At 34.4% G+C, this 22,494-nt stretch overlaps 1 protein-coding gene across 2 annotated transcripts in view; it reads right to left on the bottom strand.

The window, feature by feature from the left end:
* Positions 1-6,705, bottom strand: part of LOC100378833 (protein OSCP1-like) — an 84,899-nt gene extending 78,194 nt beyond the window's left edge. For both annotated transcript variants that reach the window (XM_085505088.1, XM_085505087.1), the window contains exon 1: positions 6,490-6,705. In XM_085505088.1, coding sequence (XP_085361214.1) covers positions 6,490-6,601 — 112 coding nt within the window. In that variant the 5' untranslated portion in view covers positions 6,602-6,705. The remainder of the gene's footprint in view (positions 1-6,489) is intronic.
* Between the last annotated feature and the right edge of the window lie 15,789 nt (positions 6,706-22,494).

Here is a 22,494-nt window from a genome sequence, read left to right as displayed (position 1 = left end):
TCAATGTTCTGGATAGTAGTTTTCAAAAAGAAATTGAAAACAGTATTTTTTTTACTAAAAATGACAAAAATATTTCTCCAGAAATAGAGAATTGAAGATATCACCATGAAATGAACAAATCTGAGAGATCTACACAAGGTATCTCAAACCACGTATCAAAGCAGCATATTTTTACATATCAGCTGGCTCTATCCACCATATCTATTTCAAAATATCGGCTCTTATCTGGTTTGCAAAGAAATTCGGATTCCTGTTTACTACAAAATGTCACATACTAGTTTTGTTTTTGCTCCCCATTTATCCAGCAACTACTGTAAAAGGGTTAATTATTCACTGGGTTTTAATTTTGCTTATTCCGCTGACTGAAAAACCCAGTGAATAAGTAAAATTGAGCATAGAACACAATATCCTAATGATAAAACCATGAATTTAAAACCCACTGAATGTGCTTGAAATTGTAAATCAGCGAAATTTAAACCCAGTAAAAACAAGCCATGCATGGCACAGTCCCCGTTAGTTATCAAATTTAAGATATATAGTTTTGTTTATAGTAATATAGCTGGAATATAACCATGTCAGGAATATGATTTTTTATCATTAAAATGATTGACATTTGTATATGATGGTCAAACAAGTACTTGTCCATTATAAGAGATATTGCTCTGGAACAGCATTCAAAACGAGCCATTTTCAATACATGTATATATATAACATGATGTATAAGAGATATGGCATACAAGAGATATGGCTCTAGAAGCCCAATCATTAAAACAAAATGGCCACCAGTCAGCCATTTTGAATCCAATCTGAAAAATAAAATGACGTGCAACAGGAACCCGTAATGTCTAATGTATGTACCAAGTTTGAACAAAATTCATCCATAAATGCCAGAAAAGTTTGATATTTGATGATTTTTTAGCACAAAAACGACCACCATTTGGCCATTTTGAATAGGATCGTCAAACCAATATATCTGTTTATCTATGACATGATTTATGATGAATATTTAAAATTTGAACATAATCAGTCAAAACAAGTCGGAGATATGGGTCTAGAAGCCCATTCATTAAAACAAAATGGCTGCCAGACAGTCATTTTGAATCCGATCTGAAAAATAAATGATGTGCATCAGGAACCTGTAATGTCTAATATACATGTATGTACCAAGTTTGAACAAAATCCATCCATAAGAAATTCTTGATATTTGATGATTTTTTAGCACAAAAATGGCCACCATTTGGCCATCTTAAATAGATCGTCAAACCAATATATCTGTTTATCTATGACATGATGTATAATGAATATTTAAAATTTGAACATAATCAGTGAAAGCAAGTCAGAGATATGGCACGAGAACAACATTCATTAAAACAAAATGGCCGCCATTCGGCCATCTTGAATCAGATCGTGGAACAAATTGACGTGCATATGTATAATATCATGTATGATGTATGTGTGAAGTTTGATTGTGATTGGTCCAGGCATTTCTATGATACAGGTCTCGGACGCACGCACAGATGCACGCACACACGGACGGACACATGGAGGTCAAAACATAAGTTCCCGTTTACGGACTGCGTCCGAACGGGGACTAATTAGTCATTTTACAGTACCTCTACAAATAACACAACTGTACCTACATTTACCAAAATGAAATAAATGTAGAATAAATTTATGTAAACAATAGTACAAGACTGAAGAAATGCAAACAATATTTGTTGTTGTGAAAAAAATATTGATTTTGTTCAATGCTACCATTACAATAGCAAAACTTGATGAATTTTTCACAGAAATCTGCATGTTTCTATAGGTTTGTTTAGACTACAGAAAAAGAATCGTTTCTGATCAGGAAATGTTTTTTTTTCAGGCTATTTTTTTTCTTTATTTTTACAGTAATTTGGCTATATTTGAAATGACTAGAGAAAATTATTGTAATTCACTTTCCCATTTTCTTTCTGTACCATGTTTCAATTTCTTCTATTGATACATGTGTAGTTTATTGTATTGAAATATTATAAATAAAACAATATCTACAATACATGCTTTTTAGTTGGATCATACTACAATATCAACAAATACAAATAATTTGTAATATTGATAAAGCTGACAAGATCACTTGGGTGCAGCTGCTTTTCACAATATTTTTTCAATAATCAATACATATTTCCATCTGAATGTAGTGAACATTGATTTTCTTTTTATTCTTGCACAACTTGCACATTTAATTTGTCATGGTTACCAGAATATGCAACAATAAGGAATAATTAAAACTAAGCATACTCACACCCCCATCCACATGTACATTAAATTAATTTTTTTGCAGCGGGTATCACAAGCAACCATTTTGCAACTTATTACTGAACATTAATTAATTTATAAAGAGGGGTTCGGGTTGGATTGGGGTTCTGGTGGAAGAGAGGGTGGAATTCATTTAAAACATTCTACAATGATATTGTGTAATTCAGCCATCCATAAATAAGTTTTTCTTAATGCATTGCAGATGCATTTTGAAAGTGTCACTGGGCATCACATTTTACATTGAACTACCCTTCTATTTGTTTACAATTGAATAGAACAATATACATAATCCAGTAAAAATTGCATAGATATGAATTTTATGAACTGTGTTTTACCAAATTTCACAAATTTGCCGAATCGAATATTTTGTAATAGATGTGTGTGTGATGTTTGGGAGATACATATATGTATGTATACTTATTAATTAACAGTTTGGACATTGATAAAATTCATGTTACAATTTGTAAGCAAAATCTATAGATACAATTATACTATTAATACAGGGGCCTGAACATGTAAAATCGGGAAAAGTAAGGGGTGGGCTTAAGAGCCACCTCAGAAAAGATGATTTGGGGGGGTTAACGTTGTAACCATCTTACACCCATGAAAAATTATCCAAATTACATCTTTCGTTCACCACACCGGGCTCGGGGAAATATGCGATCTGTTGTCCTGATTTTAACGAAACATTACGATCTTGTTGTTTATCATATAATGTATGTATCAAGATAAACAATAGCAACTCCATGTATAACTCAGACCTGGGTCCGAAATGGCAGAAATGCTTAATTTTGATATATTTTTTACAAGTAATATGGTGACCAGTTGATCTCTTGAATCACATACATATGTTTGGAAAGATGTATTATGTATATATACAGTTTGAATGAGATCAGTAAAGGCATGTCAGATATACAGCTCTGGAACCACACTCATCAAAACAAAATGGCCACCAGTCAACCATTTCAAATCTGATCTGAAAAACAAACTGACATGCATCAAGATCTCATAATGTCCAATATAAAAAGTCTGAATGAAATAAATTCATACATGACTGAGATGTAGTTCTAGAATGGCAAAAATACTTGATTTTTATAAATTGTTAACTTTGGAATGGCCGCCATTTGGCCATCTTCAATAAGATCATGAAATGATATATGATAGTGTGTGATGCATGTCCGAGATATAGTTACATACAAACGTATAGGAAAGAAGCAGAGTAGTCAATTTATAAGTCTCCATTTTGTACAAACAAGAACTAATAAGCTAGCTCATAAAGCTACATTCATATAAAACAGAATAGACAAATGGCAGTTGACAAAGGAAGAGAGAGATTGTTTATGAGACTTATTTCATTCAAGATGAATTCCATTTTAAAATATAATGCAAAGATATACGGCTTCAATTTATACATTTACTACTATTCAAGAATTTTTATATTAATAAATATTATCACCAACAATGTACAGTATATGTAATTTTTATTCTTCACGCTTAAACACTGAAAAGCCAATTTGTAATTTTCATGTGAAATCTAAACTTTCCTGTGTACATGTACTATTTATTTTACTTGTACAATCCACACCTAGCGTGCAGAATTCAAATAAACAATTATAAATAATTGTTATACTCGTATACAATCAATTTATTTACAAACATACAGCAAATAAACACAGCAATTTCATACACTATCATCTAGATATAGCTTTGTATACATTGTACATGTATGTATGATGTCATTTAGTTTCCAGCCAGTTTGATCATTGTACATGCAATCCTGACAAAGAAATATCCTTTCTCAGTAGCAGAGCAGTAAAACATGTTGTGGTCCTTAACATTTTTACCAGCAGACCTCCTCAACCAATTTTTGTGCACTTTTTGATTATATTCTTCAAAATTTCTGGAAAATGAACCCTAATTTTGGAGCCAACAGACAAAATTTTAGTCAATTTTCAATTTTGGTTGTGAAAATGTTAACAATAGTAATGCATGTTAAAAGCCATGCATAATACTGTGCAGCACCAAAATTAAAAGAAATAACTGTCAATATCCTACTACACTACACTGTGTATGTACAGTTAGCTCAATCAAATGAACACACAGTTATACATGTATGCATTACAAGTTAAAAGCCTTGAGTGGCCCTGGGGCATTATCAATGACTTTCAAAATGTTCTTGAACTTCAGTAAAATGGGTCATCATGGTTACTTGAGGACTGCTTTCCTGCAAACTCTTGTTAGTAGTGATGCATGAATTATAATAAAACAAGCCATGTATGGCAGTCCCCATTAGTTATCAAATTAAGAAATAGTTTTGTTTATAGTAATATACATGTAGTTGGAACATAACATGTCAGAGATATGAATGCGGAAACTTGATTAGAATGATTTTTTAACATTAAAATGATTGACATTCAGTCATTTTGTACCTTATCATCAAATGAGTACTTGTCCACATTGAGAGATATTGCTCTGGAACAGCATTAATTAAAACAAAATGGCCACCGTCTGGTCATTTTTGAATACATCTGTATATACCGGTATATGTCGTGATGTATAATGAATATATAAAATTTGAACATAATAAGTCAAAGCATGCCACTCAGCCATTTTGAACCTGATCTAAAAAACAAAATGACGAGTATCAACACCAATAATTACTAATGTACATGTAAGTACAGAGTTTGAACAAAATCAATCTGTAAACAGACAAGATCAAGTTCTGGAATGCCAGAAATGTTTGATCTTGGATGATATTTCAGCACAAAAATGGCTGCCATTCAGTCATCTTGAATCAGTTAGTGAAAAAAACCTGCCTACTTAGGCAGGCAGACAAGCAGGCAACCAGCTCATCAGGCAACAAGCCAGCCAATTAGTCTGACAAGTTAGCTAACTTACTCACCCATTACCCACGAGTCTTTGCATGTTCCTTCAATCATTGGCAGATTGACTACCATGCATCCAGTAAGTAGTTGTGATTGGTCAAGTTTCCAACTGTCATTTAAAATTTATAAAACATTTACAAATGTTTTATAGGAAAGGACTTTCATGAAATGGAATGTACATGTACCTACCCTATTTTTATTTCAGTGTTATTTGAAATTTAATATAGATATTAAAGAAATGTGCACATTTTAAATCATTTGAAAAATTACTGTATATATTTTAATTTACACAGTACTTTCAAGATATCTGACAATATCTAGTAATTACTAGTTTTTTATCTATTTTATCTATTTTGAGTTGTTATGCAAAAAAATCATATATGATATTTGGCAGAAATCCGCACATTAAATATTAGCATATTGCAGCTACATACTGAGTCATTATTGCTTCTCGTAATACCACACGTTATGTCGGCATTAGTTGTGAATAACCTCTTATTATCATTACTGCTATTGCTTTTCAAATTTGTACAAATGTAGAGAATTTTTAGAAAATTTTAAACCTTGACATACCAACTCTAAGTTCAACTTTTGTTTTCTACAACCTTTTTCAAAATCAATGTCTTACATATATCTAGATGTAACAAAACAATGATCCAATTCATGTGATGTCACTATCTTTTTATTTGATAAACCTTGACCATATAATCTAGTGCATATTTTTATTGTTTTAAAAATGCATCAAACTGAAACTATCAATAACCGTATGTGTGTTTGGTGACATTTTAGCTAAATAATAAAACATAAATACCAAAGCAAGACATCCTTAAATGTCAATACAGTCTGTTTAGCTACGAGGTTTCATACGATTAAACATATAAAGCAATAAACATTGTAATTTTTGACGATTTTATAATAATATATCTGGTATGGACAACATGTATTGCATACTTTAATTAGCATCGTTACCGAAATCTTCATTGATGTGAAATAAATTGGAAAAACGACTGGTTAACAGTTTATTGTTATTATTATTAGCCAGAACAACCTAATTCAATGCAATGGTACGATCGTTAAGATGGATCGTAAAACACAGTTACACTTGGAAATAGTTGTGCATCTATGTGCATAATATTCCATCATCGAATTTATATAAAATATTCGCGTTACACCAAATCCCTTGGTTACAGCATGGAGCTAAGAATTACAAGCTTCCTTGTAGCAGACCTAGTTAGCGCTACGGATTTCTCTGAATGTTCAGACAGTAGCACAGGAAGATATCACAACATACTTGTTTAATACGTACCTTTCTTCGATTTGTCGGAAGGTATACTCTGAGCTCGCAATCGTTGGTCTAAGATATACAACATCTCACCGCCAAGATTGATAAACAGTAGCGGAAGCGTACGTAGCGACATCTTCGATTATTTCAGTAACCAACACGTACGTCAGATTGGTTTACCTGTCACAAACACCTTGCTACTAACCAGTAGCCGAGCGTTGTTGCCGTGAAATAACAAAAATGGCGACTTGCAGGTGAAATCACGCCCCCTACTCTCGAAGGCGAGTAAACACTTAAATACTTGACGTTGAGGGCGAAGTCATAACATAATTTCTTGAGTTGCCGAAGCATCTCGTGTACCCTCAGTATGCCACATCATTCACAAACAAAAAGCTAAAATAAAATAAACAAGTAATCCACAAAACGTCGTGATATTGGCGAAAATCGCTTAAAAGCCATTAATATAATAATGCCACTGTGGCGGAGGGGGTGATTCAAGTTAACCGCCAAATTAACATTTTGTTCATTAGACAATTATTATTTTTTACTAGTTTAATTCATTTGAAAAAAGATCGTTTAACAAATTCCCTCTTAATAAAGTATCTAAAATTGGCATTAAAGGTAGTTTTCAATGTAACTAATGTACCTTAAAGGGCGGTGGTCGCCGTGCAGCGCGTGTTCGAATTTCGTGTAAATAAACAATGTATTTTACACGCGTTGTATACGTCGCTATGAGTCCCATATCGAACAGGACGCGGCGCGACGACCACTGCCCTTTAACAAAACGAATTTTCAATAATTATAATAACTATTGCAAACGACAAACCCACAGCAACGCTCTGACATGCATTATATAAGGGGACATGAAACTCAGTTCAAATCCAACGCGAAACATCGACTGTAACGCTTTACGCGGTGTGTAATTCAGGTATGTAACACTATGAGACTGAACAACAAAACAAGAATCGATCCGTACCTGGGTGAGTGTACCACACACTTAGTGGGGAGTGTACTTAAGACCACTGATCGAGTTATTCGCTAACGGATAAGGGAACCTTGGTAAGATCAGGGAGCTGTAATCTCATTACAGCTCCCTGGTAAGATCATGGAGGTATAAACAGAAGGAGTTACAACTGGTTTAAGATCAAAGGTTCCATGATCAGTTCCGCCGTTTACTCAGTGAATATAATGTTCGCTTGTTAGTCTAGCAGCAATCTGTTATACCTCCATGGTAAGGTTCATGGGTGATTATGTTTGCCTGGTGGTCATCGGGATATCACATTTCATTACCATAATAGCATTATGATAGAGTTCGAAATTCAAACGATTTAAAAATTAATTATGTTATACTTTTGAGTTTTCTTTGAAAAAAATCTGTATTTCACGTGGTCTAGATAGTTTACAATACTAGTACATCAATAATTCATATAAAAACTAAATGCTCATTGTGCATGTGACGTATGTTCTGGTATATTTAACAAATTTGTATATCCATTACTAAGAAAAATATGATTTTTTTTCTTGTCGTTGTTTAATCGTAACATACATCAACACATTCCCGGCATGTCCTTTGTTTTGTCGATCGAAATTCAAAATTTGCTTTTGAATGTCATTAAATTATTGAGTGCCCGTAATTCATTTCGATCACTGGTGAGAAAAAAGAAACATGTGTATAACGAAAAATTGCAGGAAACAATTAAAGAAAAGTGTATCTGGGAAACTATTAGAAAGAATAAGAGTAAAAATCAAACATCTATAATACCATTACAAGATTGGGTCATGTACTTTGGAAAAACTGTTTAACCAGGATTCATGTAACAATAACATAGATCGAGAGCATCTTACTGATCAGAAGTTAAAAACGTTCTGTATCGCATTCATTGAAATTTGATGAAACTGACACGGCATTGAATGTGCCAATAACGAATGACAAAATTATTCAGTCAATAAATAAACTTAGAAGTGGCAACTCTGCAGGTTCTGGCCCTTTAATCGCTGATTTTTTTAAAATTCTCATGTGATTTGTCGATAACATTTTCGAATGCCCTTTTTAACTTAATTTTTAATACTGGTATTTTCCCAGAAGGTTGGTCAAAAGCTATTATTATTCCTATCCACAACAAAAAAACAAAACAGTCGAAATGATCCCGGTAACTATAGAGCTCTATCACTCATAAGTATATTTGGAACAATCTTCACCAGTATGGCTACTCAACTATCGACCAAATATTTACATTATATGCCATAATTCAGAAACAGTTAGCCAGGAGGGGGGATTGTATTGCCTCTATATAGATTTCCAGAAGGCATTCGACTCAATTCGGCTGGTCAATAATGGTATCAACGGAAAAATGTATGTAATTTTACAAAGTATTTATAGATGTAAAATCATGTGTTCGTGGAGGATTTCTTCGAGATCATTTGAATTGAAGAATGGGGTTCGACAAGGGTGCATGATCATTTTATTCTCATTTTACATTAATTGATTACATTACAATTGATCCCGAACGAGTTAGAGTTGTTTTCATTATTGTATGCTGACGACATTGCTTCATTTTCAAATCTGTATCGGGCTTGAAAAGATTAATAAGTGTAATGTATGAGTTTACAAACAAGTGGGATCTAAATATCAACTTAAATAAAACTAAAATTGCAGTATACAGAAATGGGGGGATATCTCAGTAAACTAAATCATTGAATACATCATTTCCATGCATTATACGTATCTTATCTAATGATTGAGATATTTTTCTCAGTTAATACCTTATGTATGAATTTCATGTTACGATTGTGAAACTTCCCTGACGGTGGTGATGACCGGTTCAATGGTTCTGTGAAGTGTCACGATATTATGTACAATCAACGGAACTTTTATAAATGTCATATTTAGTCGCAAATTCAACGAATGTTTGATTATACCACAGGGAGTTGGACAAACTTGTGTATTATAATAAATTATTAAATAATAAATTGTTATATAACTTTTCTTTACCCCCCCCCCCCCTTCCTGGTATCGATTTTAAGTAATTACTGATCTTTGTTTATACCACACTTTCCTTTATCACAATCTTTGTTACGCGCTAATGTTATATGCAAATTTTAACGAGCGATGTAGACACACCATATTATAGTATATATCCCAAGGGTTGAAACGCGCCAGGACTGTGGCATGAGCACAACCGTAAAGCGGGTGGGCATTTAATTTAGACGATGGCAACTCCACGTTGTGGCAGATTTAATACACACTACTACAGTTCGACTAAAGTTTACGGGTCAGTCACACGAAGTCCCCCAAATTCAAAAGGGATTTTTAGATGCATCGGGGAACACGAGACGAACAGTGTGCATACTTAGATGACGACTCCACACTAAACGCAGCGTGAAAATGGCAATTTATACTTTCCGGGGCAGATTTACATGATACTACAGTTCGATAACACGGCCAGTCACATAACATCCATCAAAAGGGAGTTGCAAGTCGTATATTGCCAAAACAGTACCATGATTTCACAACTTTCGAAATACGTTCGCTTTTATCGATGTCTACAGTTTAATGTCTTCCCGTTCGCAAGAACACAAAGCCTAAACTATCATAAATTCGTAACACAAAATTTGAGTGATGGTATAACAAAATAACTCATCATTTGTAAATTCAATCCATCGAAAAAGTATAGAGAACATTTTTATAAACAATTTTTAATTATATAAATACACTTTGAAAAGAAACAAGATTTATAAACATAAATCTATTTAAATACATTCTCACTACAAATTACACAATACTTATTTTCTAATAAAGTTTCTTCACAGCACAAACTATTGGAATCATGCACACGTGTGAGTACTTCTGTGACACATTTTATAGCTACGCCCAAAATAGTCCATCACTGTGAGCACATGACATCCACACATTTTCATAAAATCTCCATGCACTTTTTGACCTTTCATAAGTACAATACACTACAATTTACTCCAGAAAAACAATTTTCTTGGTACATTCCTACATTCTTGCATACTAATGAGGGATTCAGACACATTCCAAGCTGGACAATTTTCTTGGACTAACAACAAAGCTGGTCAATCCTTTCCCAGCAATAATAATGGATATTTGATGGAGTGATTTACATTATATATTATTACAACATATGCAACATTTTCAAGATTAAAGTGCCAAAATAGAAGTAAAATTTAATGTTGTATTATAAAATTTCTAGTTTCTTTGTTTAATTTAATAAGGTATCCTTTTGTAGATAGTTTGTATACAGATTCAAATTTGTTAAATTTTGTAACACTTCATTAGAAATGCAACATAGGATATTCTAGGAAAATCACCTCGCTGTGAAACAATTACACTTGAATGACTGACTTTATCAAAACATATCATCCTAGCTACGTCCTTTGTTTTGTCGATTAAGATACAAGTATGTTATTGAAAGTGGATCAGTACAACACCGTTCGAGTGGAACAGTTAGCATCAATTGACACAAATAACATCATTATTGCACAGTTATCGACATAAGAAGTTAATGACATAAAGATTATTAGTTATATGTTATTAGTTTCGTGCACGCTATCAGAGAGATGGTCATCGAATATGCTGGTGTAATGCTAAAATAATTACAGTCAATTTGATCTAGGACAATAAATAACACTTTACTGTTGAATTCAACTTTTTTATCTATGACTCTGACTACACATTCGGTATTTTAATTCCACCCGCCTGGTCACTCTATACAGATAATATACAATTATTATATATCTGTCATCGTAACACCATAAGTTACAGCGTTCCGTAATTTTGTGGTATTTTACGGGGTATTTTCATCCTACTATATTAGGAAATGCGAAATCAAGGTTAAAATCAAGCGAGCTTTTGCCCTTTTGCTCAACAAGGGGTTACGTACCACGTACTATCTTTGTGCATGCTTTGAGGTATTCTGGTAATAACCTTATATTATTCCCAATAATTCCTAACCTATGTTCTTTCTCATCTTACATATGCAGTATGTTGAAGTGTACGGCGTGCAAGACTAAAATCTTGATGAATTGTATTGACTCTCAGTCTCGTTGTACAAACATTTATTTGTGTTTGAGAATAAAAGTTCTATTTTAATTTCTTCATGCAGTTGTGTGTACAAGTCAAATGAAGTCTTATATTAGTCTTATATGCCAACGGAGTACAGCCTCGTTGAAGCACGTGGTCGACAGTAAAAAGTCATCCCAAAACTACGCAATTAAAATAACCTAACAACTGGCACAAAATAACTAATTCCCATGTTCTATGTATAAATTTGAATTATATTATCAACTAGTTTAGGATCATCAGAGTAGTATTCGTAGGCACAGATGGTATACTCATCATTTTGATAAACAAACACATTCTATCACGCGTTGAATTCTTTTCAGGAAGTGACGCTTTTAACTCGAAATAACATACTTTATCACCCTTTTTAATGGAGCCAATTAGTGGTGCGGGTATTGCGTCATACTCATAGTGACATTTACCAGGTATAAATGCTGTATCCCCTAAATAAGCTGTAGCGTGAAACCTTATATCTTTCCCCTCAATTGTATTTTCAATGTCTGCTATGTGAAATGCGCAGGTGGACTCCATTGTCGTACATGACATCACTACAATCCATGCACGTGCCATTAGCAGGGTCTCCAAGGTGATGTTGAACATTTGACGTAACTGCCATCATGATCAGACCCCAAAATGAAAGTGATACAAACATAGTTTCTGGGAATAAATAGATAAATAATTAAATATGAGACAAAGAATAAAGCATCGCAAAATTCAACAACACACTTGGGATGCCTTCGGTGACAGACGTGGTAAATATATATATGTAGTCGAAAAAACGGTAGGATTGGGAGAGTTTATCTTAATCTCCCAGATCAAATCATGTCGGCAATTTCCAGTACATTGACAATCATGCTCACGGACCGTTGATCCAATCATAACTAGTGTTTCACGTGACCACGTGATCTATGTGTTGGTATTGTCCAAATATAGGTATATTCGGGTTTGGTCTGTCGAAGGGGAAACATAATTATTTTTTAAAAAGATTTATCCAGATTTAGTTTCGTCGAGTGTTATATATTTTTCGCAGACTAATTAGATTTTTTATATCAAGGTTGAGCGGGATCAAGCACAGTTTGGCTCTATGCGAGTTAAACTCGTCACGCGGGTTAAAATCGCTATCTAATCTCACTCCTTACAGACCCTGATGACATATATTGAGATTATTAACATGGACACAGACATATATATTTATAACCCATAGCAACGGATAACGCCGTTATTGTATTTCAAGGTGCGATTTATCAGTTACTGCACATGCGCAGGATCGCATATGTGACAGCCTATCCTCGTTGTTGAGACGCGCACCACTGTACCATGTATTTCTTTGGGCTCTGCGCGAGCTGGTGTGGAATGCCTACGGAAGAGCCGGTGAAAATAGCTAAATTCGAGAAAACAGCACAAAACCGACTTTGAAGTAATCCTCGACAACCAAATTTATATACTGTAAAACATATGGAAAAAGCGACATGCAATTTTAGCGAATTGACGTAAAATGACGTAATAGCGAAATGTTGATTTAGCAAATCTCTCTTGTCATTGTTGATTTCCTTATTTTACAATACTTGTCTGTCACGCGCCAAAACAAATGCGCAGTTATCACCTTCATAAAAACAAAGAAAAACTGTCACGTGTAATTTGATTGTGTTCGCAATGATAAAAAACTGATTCAACAGGGATTTGAAAAGCAGGTATCGTTGCCGTGTTACATCCAGAACATTGACTTTTTTTATTGGGACTCAAAAGGTACTACTAATTTCCGTAATAATATATCAGTATCACTTCATTTATTTATTTTCATTGAAATAATGACCACAATGAATACGTTTATTTTTTGTGTTAATTTACTTTTCAATAAAGTGTAACTATCAAGTCAGTACGTTTTTTGTGTTGTTTACAAAGTGTGTGTGAAGAAAAAAGACGTTGTTTGGCGGCCATTTTGAATTTATAAAAAAGTCTTTAGCGACATCTTGTAGACCATGGGCCAGAAAAGGTGATGTTTTTCGTCCCAATGGTGGGCGTGGCCACAAGACCCCCATTTTGAATATATAATGAGTAAACCAATTTTCAGGCTCTGGTACTGAACAATTATATTTAAGCCTTACGTTTTACATTGTATGTGACATTGTCAACATCAATAGCCAACATACATTATTTTGACACCTTTCTTATAGGAGCGTGGTTAACAAACAATCTATTTTGAATATTTTATGAGATTGGCTGTAATAATTGTTTCAATGTTTTATTCAATATTAAATGTTATAAGAAATGCATTGTCAGTAACTAAACAATATCACAATCAAATATTAATAATTATTAATATTGATATAACCGTTAAGATCGTAATTTCATGAGATTCATCTTCCTCAGTGGAGTCCTGGGAGTCAATCATTACTGTCAAATCAACAATCTCTTGTGGCATTACATCACCCTCAATCCATTTGTAATCAGTAATATACCAGCCATGGCCATCTGATGTTGGTACCTGTGGTGGATGTGCTTGATTTGCTCTGCACCAAATGAGAGCTTGGTAATTTGCATTTGAAGCACTTCTTTGCAAGATACTCATATCAACTCCATTATAGCTTGACAAAACTGTACCTTGCTTTGGGCTGAACTTTTGCATGAATAACTCAAGTCGAAGATTGTTTATATCACATGAACAGATGCATATGTTCTCTTGTACAAAATACACGTGAAATGCTCCAAACTTTCAAATACACGACATTCTACATCAGGTGTGGTTCCTAATGTTAGGAATGTCTCAATAAATTCTGGATGCTGCTTTAGAATTTTCAAAGGCAATAGTTTTCTTTTGCGAACCAAGGCACTGATTGTGTCACACCCAGAAAATGCATGAAGTGTGGGTAAAGCTGAACATATGTCTTTCCCTGTTTCTGCAATGACTTTATGAAAGTCTATAAGTCGTCTTTTGTTCAAAACTCCTGTATCAAATAATAGTGAATTTGTAATACATTGCCCAAACTTGAGTAACAAAACAAAGACATCCGTATCAGGGCATCGTGAACTTGAGGCAATGTGAAGACAGTGCAAGACTGTTCGACTATCAGCTTCTTCTTGCGTTGAGTGAAACTTTCCCACCTCTTCTGCTTCAGTAGTCAGTCCATCTGTACTGGACAAATATATGCACATCTTCTCACACACAAAAAGTACTTTCCTCCTTTAACCTATTTGCATATTTGTTCTACTTTCATTCTTCTAGAAGCAGTTTAATCAATTGTCGCCTGTTTTCTGCATTTGACAAGATTGTCTTCCAGTCTCGTGGTATTTTTGTAAGGGCACCTTTGATAATGTATGATTTTGATACACCTCTGCTGGTTCTCTCTGCATCTTTTATGGACATAGGAAAATATGTGTTGGTTACAAAATCCACACGTTGTACCTTTGGAAGCTGGGAGAACAATGTTTCCGCTAAGTCTCTAAACGTGCTTGGTAGACCTGTTTGGGATTGAAAAAGTACATTTCCATCAATGACATAATCTGTAATACTTTGGCTTGGCCGTTCTGCTAAGGCTACATTCTCCTCAAGGCAGTGCACCAGTTTCACTTGTCTGTCTTTGCAGGAGACCCATCAGTTGACAAGAGACCATGGTACAGACCCTAGTGGATAGCTAAGTGCCTTTCCCAAGTGATGTTATGTCTAGTTCCAAGCAATGCAAGTTGCCAAGAACATTTCTTTCTGCTGTGATCTGTTTTGTTTTCTTCTGTGTACCTTTCACTGTCACAGTTTTGGCAAGTGACGCAAATGTCTTCAATTTCAACTTCTTTATTGGGCCATGGAATTACTTTGTTTTATTGACCATTCGCTCTTCAACAAAAGAATTATATGCTGTTTTTCCAAGAGTTGAAGCTGAAAGGAGGTCCCCTTCTACATCAGTCGGTGCTGGTGTACCCCGAGGAAAGAGATTATAGAACATTTTTATTGTCAACTCCAAAGGGGTTGATGAAATTGTCAATTGCATCAATGACCTTACTAACAGCTTCTTCACTGTGAAGTATTTCTGACGTTCTGACATCCTTGTGTAATGTGCTTTCTGGGATATCCATCTCAGCTATTTCCATTGTGGCCTGAACATACGCTGCTCCGGTATGCCTTGTCATACACCATCTATAATAAGCTGAATAATTCTGACTATAACCTACAATTCCTCCATGTGATTTAGCGTGCCGGTTAATGGTCTGTTCTATAGTGATGTCTAGTGCATTCCTGGAGGATGGAACATCTGACCTATTTACGCTGAATCCATTCTGCTATAGAAGTTCTTCAACACCAGGATGTGACTTGTCCAAATTAAGGAGTATAATCAGATAAACTATAGCAGAACGGGCATATTTAACATGATTATAGCTACAATACATTGGAATGAGCTCATGGAGACAATTACAATGAAGATCATAATTATTCACTTTTGTTGCTCTGATAAATCGTAGGATGAGCCATACGTTATCCGAATAAGTGATCCGGTATTGAGCTGTTTTTTCCAAGCTCTCCTCTGCGAATTTTATCTTTGAACGTTTCATATTGTGAAATCACCATCAGACAGGTGTTTGGAGCTTGACCCCGAGTATTCAAATTGTCTATAGCTTCCATGTTCAGTATTCTACCCTCAGTTTCTTCATATGCTCTTAGAAGCAAACGTTCAAATGCTTCAAGCATTATTTTATGAACACGCGTGGAAATATTATAATGCTTTTCTGACATCACTTTTGCAATTGACCAACTTGCACAAATGTCTGCTTCAATCAGAATGTCTTCAAAACCACTGAACTGCAGGTGTTGACCAAGAGCACCAAGATATGGACATGTTGTGTGGAATACGCCTAATCTTACTAGAACATCACTGAAAAGCACCGGGTTCTGCCAGCCAAATCAAAAGTGACAATTGTATATTGTTGTCAAACTTCTTTTGATACAGCCTGTGACAATCTGATAATATGTACTGTTGAATTCTCAGTAACAGGAGCATTTATGGGAGCCATATAATCTACAGTGAATTGTCTGGCATAATTTACTGTCCTGGGTGTGTTGCACTTGTTCTACCTGTTTTCAGGTTTGGTTCTGTTTTTCCTTTTGCATGGCATGGTTCTATTTCAGTGGAAATGTATGCTACAGATCATTCCTTTGTTTTTGCCAAAGAAACCTAGTAGAGAACCAACTCTTGTGTCAGAAGAAACCTCTTGCATAATGATACCATGTGTTGAATGTATTGTACCTAAAACGGTTGGTGTTTCTTCGTTGAGGTCAAAATTGTCCCAGCACAAATGTGTCACAATATTTTTGTCATGTATCACAGTTGGCGTCGAAAGGTTTTTCCTTTCCACTATATTGCTGTTTCAAGTTCAAGTAAACTTGAGTATGAAGCACAATGACCAAATATATTCAAAAAACTAATTAACTCAGCACTACCTGTGAGTGTCATACCAAGAAGAAAATGTTTTGGCATCACTTATTGAGACCTGGTAACAGCTTTACAAAGATTCTGTGAAATGGAATTGACCAATTCCTTTTGCCTGGACCTTTTTTACCTGTTGCCAACCATGAGAGAAATTCATATAAAAGAGGTGGGGTTGAATGCTACCACACTACCAGCTTTTCCGCTTTGCCTTATCTTTTTATACGATTTTTGTGGCAGAACAGGCATTCATTTGCAGGAAATAATACACATGGAGTCTGTGTTGTTCTTCGCGTCTTTGAAGTACTTGGCTTACCTTCATCCTCATCAGGAAGAAATAGTCGTTTCAATATCTTGGATACATTTATAAAATTGCTGTAGCACCACTTATTTGTTCCATGCAAATTCTTGTTGAATTTGGTTGGTACATTCGCGCAAATGTCATGCAATTTTTTTCATTTGCTGCGCCTCTTTTCTGGCGGACTTCCATAGATTTTTTGATCTTCTGAAAAGTTGTTTCAGTCAATGATCTAATTTTCTTCTCTAATTTGTTTCTGGAATAATGAATTATGCATTGCAGAGCCTTGTTCTTTGTTTGTTTGAATCTCAATCTTGAGGATTTCAAGTTGACAGGTTTTTTGTCAGTGTTGTGTACATTAGACATGCTGAACTATTACTGACTGGCAAACTGGGCAGTAACGAAAGTGAATTTAACTTTACAATGACACTCAATTATTTTTACTTGCAATGAATGTTAAGAAAACACTCAATATGTAAAATAATAAACAAAACAACAGTATTGAATTCCATGGATAAGGAAGTAAATATCACTTGTATATACTAGTAAGTAGATGAAATAATCATATCACTGAAATAATCATTAAATACATTACACATGAATGAATGAATGAATGAATGAATGAATGAATGAATGAATGAATGAATGAATGAATGAATGAATGAATGAATGAATGAACGAACGAATTAATTAATTAATTAATTAATTAACTGATTATTTAATAAATTGATTATTGAACTTTATGCACAATATACGTACCTAACCGTGAATATTAGCTTTTGGCTTTGTATTTTGACCAATGTCTTAAAAGGTGGCAACACAGTAACTAGTGACATTGTTATTCTATTTAGAGTGACTACCATAAAGCTATAATTTAGCAGTGGTTAAACGATTGTTATAAGGTGTTGGGTTAAAATGAGAGCCAGAGCAAGTACACAGACACATTTTCACATACAAGTGGTTTGCATTAGTGTTACAACAAAAAAATCATGTGAGTTAATTTATATCCTTCTACACTTCATCTTAATCGCCTGCACACACGTTTTCTCATTATATATTCAAAATGGCGGTTGTGTGGCCACGCCCACCATTGAACAGATGGCATACAACCTGATTCTTGTCAGACACACCCTAAGGTATGTTAAAAACATCACCTTGAAAAATCCCGATAGGGGGAGGTGGGTCAAGACATGTTTTACAGTATGTTACACATGCAGGGATAATCTTTTTACACAATTCCGGGGAACTTCAATAACCATCCCAAAGTATCTTTTTCTGAGAGATTCGGCCATTGTTTTCATCGTGATGGTTGCCAGGCCGTGAAAATGCCCGGATGTCAGTCACCGAGAATATTCAGCATGACGATGATGGGACGATAGATATATATATATATATATATATCTGTTTAATTCGTTTAAAAGATTCCTCTCATTAGTAAATAGCAATCTCACTCCACAATATTTAGAATGAGTGGTTGGTCAAAAGTTTGATGAGTCAGGTGCATCTATTGGCTAAGCTTGTTGTACATAGATGCAAATGAGTATAGGAACCATTAATGCTGTAGGGTGTACTGGGAGGGGTGGAGGATTTCATATTTGTAATGACTGGTTGTAATGCGGTATCTCGTTGTTTTCAAGATGCAGCCTGATATTTGTTGCTTTCTTGGTTGTTCAATTGTGGCTAAAATTTGTGTGGTGGGTGGAAGATGTGTTTATTGTTTTTTGGGACATTGTTTAGACACCCTGCAGCTTGACATGGTATGGTCCAAATCCAAATTCGATATGGCGGTGTTGAATTTCTGTGCGATATGGCGGTGTCGTCGATTAAAAACATGGCATCAAAATGATTTCTGTTTATTTATTTACTGTTGTAGATCCTGAGAACTAGCCATTGAATATGATGTCGGGAATAAATGGTTTTCTGAACAAGCTTTATTAATTATTGCTGGCAATATTCCAGTATGAATTGGGAGCAAACTGTGACACCAAATCTAGTCGTTGTATTGTTATGCTTCTAAAATATTTTTTTTTCAAATGTCTTGAAACAGATTCAAATATAAGGATATGGATTGTAAAATATTAAGATTATATAGTGTTCAACACAATAATTTGTAAATTTATTTTAAATAATTCAGTGGCATAATTATATTGAAAAATAAAATAAATTAAATAGAAATATTATGTGTATTTTTGTATGTGGAAACTTGGCTGGCCCACTCAAAAACATAAAGAAGTGAGGTCTGCAGTTCTTTTTTAATTTTTGTTTATTCGTGAAAAAAATGGTATTTTACAGAGTGTAAACAATAAAACATCCACACTGCAAGGCTAGTTGACCAACATGTCTATTCTCTTGCTTGAGTGTGAAAGTACATGGTTTAGTGACTACCTCTTATGTTTTTAAATTTTAGAATTTCTTTTATTTGGGAAGGTTCTTCTATAAAAAAAATGGACATATATATATATATAAATATAAATATAAATACAGTTACGAATATTGGAATGATATATTTCGATCGGTAGAAATATTAATTCTAAATCAGTTGTAATAACTAGATCAGTTTATATAAAGATACCGGTTGTCAACCACAAAGAAATTTAGTTGTTATTCTCGCGACTTGTTGCTATGGACACGACTCTTAGAGAGCATTTAATAACAGAGATGGAAACGCATATCGACAGAGGTACTATATTGCAATACGCATGCGTAGATGTAGAAGCATAAATATATTTTCATTGAGCATAAACTGTGAAAAACATGGTAACAACGTGGTATCTCTCAGTAGAGGTGTCATGGGGTCAAACACTATTGTCTTACTTTTTCTTTTAATTGCAGGATTTAGAAAATGACTAAAAAATAATTGACGGATGTGGAGAAAGTACCCACTCAATTCAAACCACCTGACATCACGTCGTGTTTAATATAAGGTTCATTAGGGCCCAAGCCCGAAGGGCTAGGTCCCTATTGTTATCGTCCGGTTTTTTCTTCAACTTCTGTCTTTCTTTCTTCCGTAACTTCTTTCGTCAAGTTTTTTGAGAAAACCGCTAAACAGAATAGTTTGATATTTTTGGTTGGCCAATTGGTTCTGTAACCATATTGGATTGAAATAAAACCGGAAGTGGTTATTTGACCACTTTCCGAGGGTCTAGGCTCTCAGATTTTTTTATGGCATATAGTACAACTCATATGTAATAGATATCAGCAATGAAAACCTTAGCGGTCACGTGACTTTTTCCGCCATATTTTTTTCTCCAAAAACAAACACATTTAAATCGTCTTCTTTCGAACCACTTGGCAAAATTCTCCCACACATGGTATTTTATCATCTATATATGACGCACATTTCAGTTTGAAAAAATTGTTATGATTGGTCACATGGTTTGGCCGCCATTTTTTTTTTCTAAACAGGAAGTAGTTTTTTCCTCATGCCACATTTATGCCATTATCTTCTCATTTAATGTTTTGCATCTCTATATAGAATGAATATTAAAAAATATTTCAAATCAGTCATGTGGTTTGGCCGTCTTCTTGGATTATAGGTAAAATTGACCAAAACTTTGGATATTTGTTTCTCAAAAGAGCTTCAATCAATCAACTGGATATGCTGTGTATATGATGTACGGTCATAGTTTGTTGCAAGAAAAAATATTAGAATTTTAATCAGTCATGTGGTTTTGCCGCCATCTTAGATTTTGTATAAACGGTACTTTTGCAATTACATGTATTGTATTGGTGCGATTTGGCGAAATATTTTTATGTGTATTGTACTCTTGAGGTACAATCTTCCACCCGAATGACACATGGCTAAGTCATGTGACTGGGCGCCCATGGGGTGGGGGCTTCTATCCTCATTAATATGCATAAGTGTTATATCTCAAACACTGTTGCAGCTCGGAAGATGAAACCTGTGGTATTATGATGATGTTGAACATGGCTCATTTTATATTCTGTAAACCATATCTCGATAATCAAACCGGTTAAATACATGGAACCAACTGCATTTCGACTTCATGGTTCCAATCATTCAAAATAACAATTGTGTATCATTAATTATGAAATATAATCTTGTCAGCTTGGGCCCCGCTGACGCCGCTTGCGGCTTTAATATATCTTTTTCTTACTGATATGTCTATGTTGTGTAATATACACATCATGTATTTTTTGGGTAACCGCAACGCACGACACTGGCCTGGAGTTAAAGCTTGAGTGATTAACTCTGTTCACGATCGTCTTACACAAGTAAGAACTAGAATACTAGTATTAATAAGTAATGGCAATACACGCTATCTATCCTAATTCCGCAGTAGTATGATTTAGCTGGAATTTGGCCATTTTATTTCTCTTTTCCCTTTTTCATGTTACCATGGTTACGAGAACGTTATACTCACTTTGTGTTTTATAGAAATTATCTATTGTCATAGCCTGATTTGTTAATTTTGATTTTTTAAATAAAGTTAATCTACCATTTTACATTGATTTTCATCTTTTTCCAAGTTAATTAGTGGATTTTTCAAAAATGCCCTCTCTTCATGCCTTATAGTTTGATTAAATTAGCTCTTAATTAAAAGGTATTTAATTAAAATTTGAATCACTTCTAAATTATGCATGTATTTTGGGGAAGGGAGGTTGTAATCACAATGCATGCTGGGATTTGTTTCTGTAAAATGTGATTGTCTGTACGTAGCAAAGTATATTTAATTTTTGTATCTGTACATTTTATCGAAATGTATAGTCGAGGTATTTTATTATTGCATGACATTGAAGTTCAATTGTTCCAAATTGATGATGCTCGAATATTTATAAAAGTCCATTCCTCCAGAATCAATTGCATGTTGGAATTTGTGTTGGTTGTTTCTGATTTCACGATGTTTGGTTTTTATTATTTAAAAATTATTCAGTGCAGTGTATTCTGGAAATCATTGTGACTTCAGGCTAAAATTAATTGTTCAATGTTGCTGGATGCTCTGGTCTTGGGTACTTTTATTTCAATTCCGTTCTTTTTTTGTTTGCACGTCTTTTTATAGCAGATAGTGACTCGGCTCTTCAAACTCGATTTGTGTGTTTGTTTGTTTCTCTATGTTCTGAAATTATATCTTAGTAGCATCGAAGTACATCATGATGAAATCGAATTGCATGATGGGACTTTGCAGCTAATACTAGATGTCAACCCTGATTTGTGAGATTGTGCATTACCGTTGTTCAGTCAATCACGCATTACCTAATCAACAGTAAGATAC

The sequence above is a fragment of the Saccoglossus kowalevskii genome, chromosome 11 (genome assembly GCF_978046115.1).
Source record: "Saccoglossus kowalevskii chromosome 11, keSacKowa6.1, whole genome shotgun sequence".
NCBI classification, from domain to species: domain Eukaryota; kingdom Metazoa; phylum Hemichordata; class Enteropneusta; family Harrimaniidae; genus Saccoglossus; species Saccoglossus kowalevskii.
This window is presented reverse-complemented; position numbering and strand designations above follow the sequence as displayed.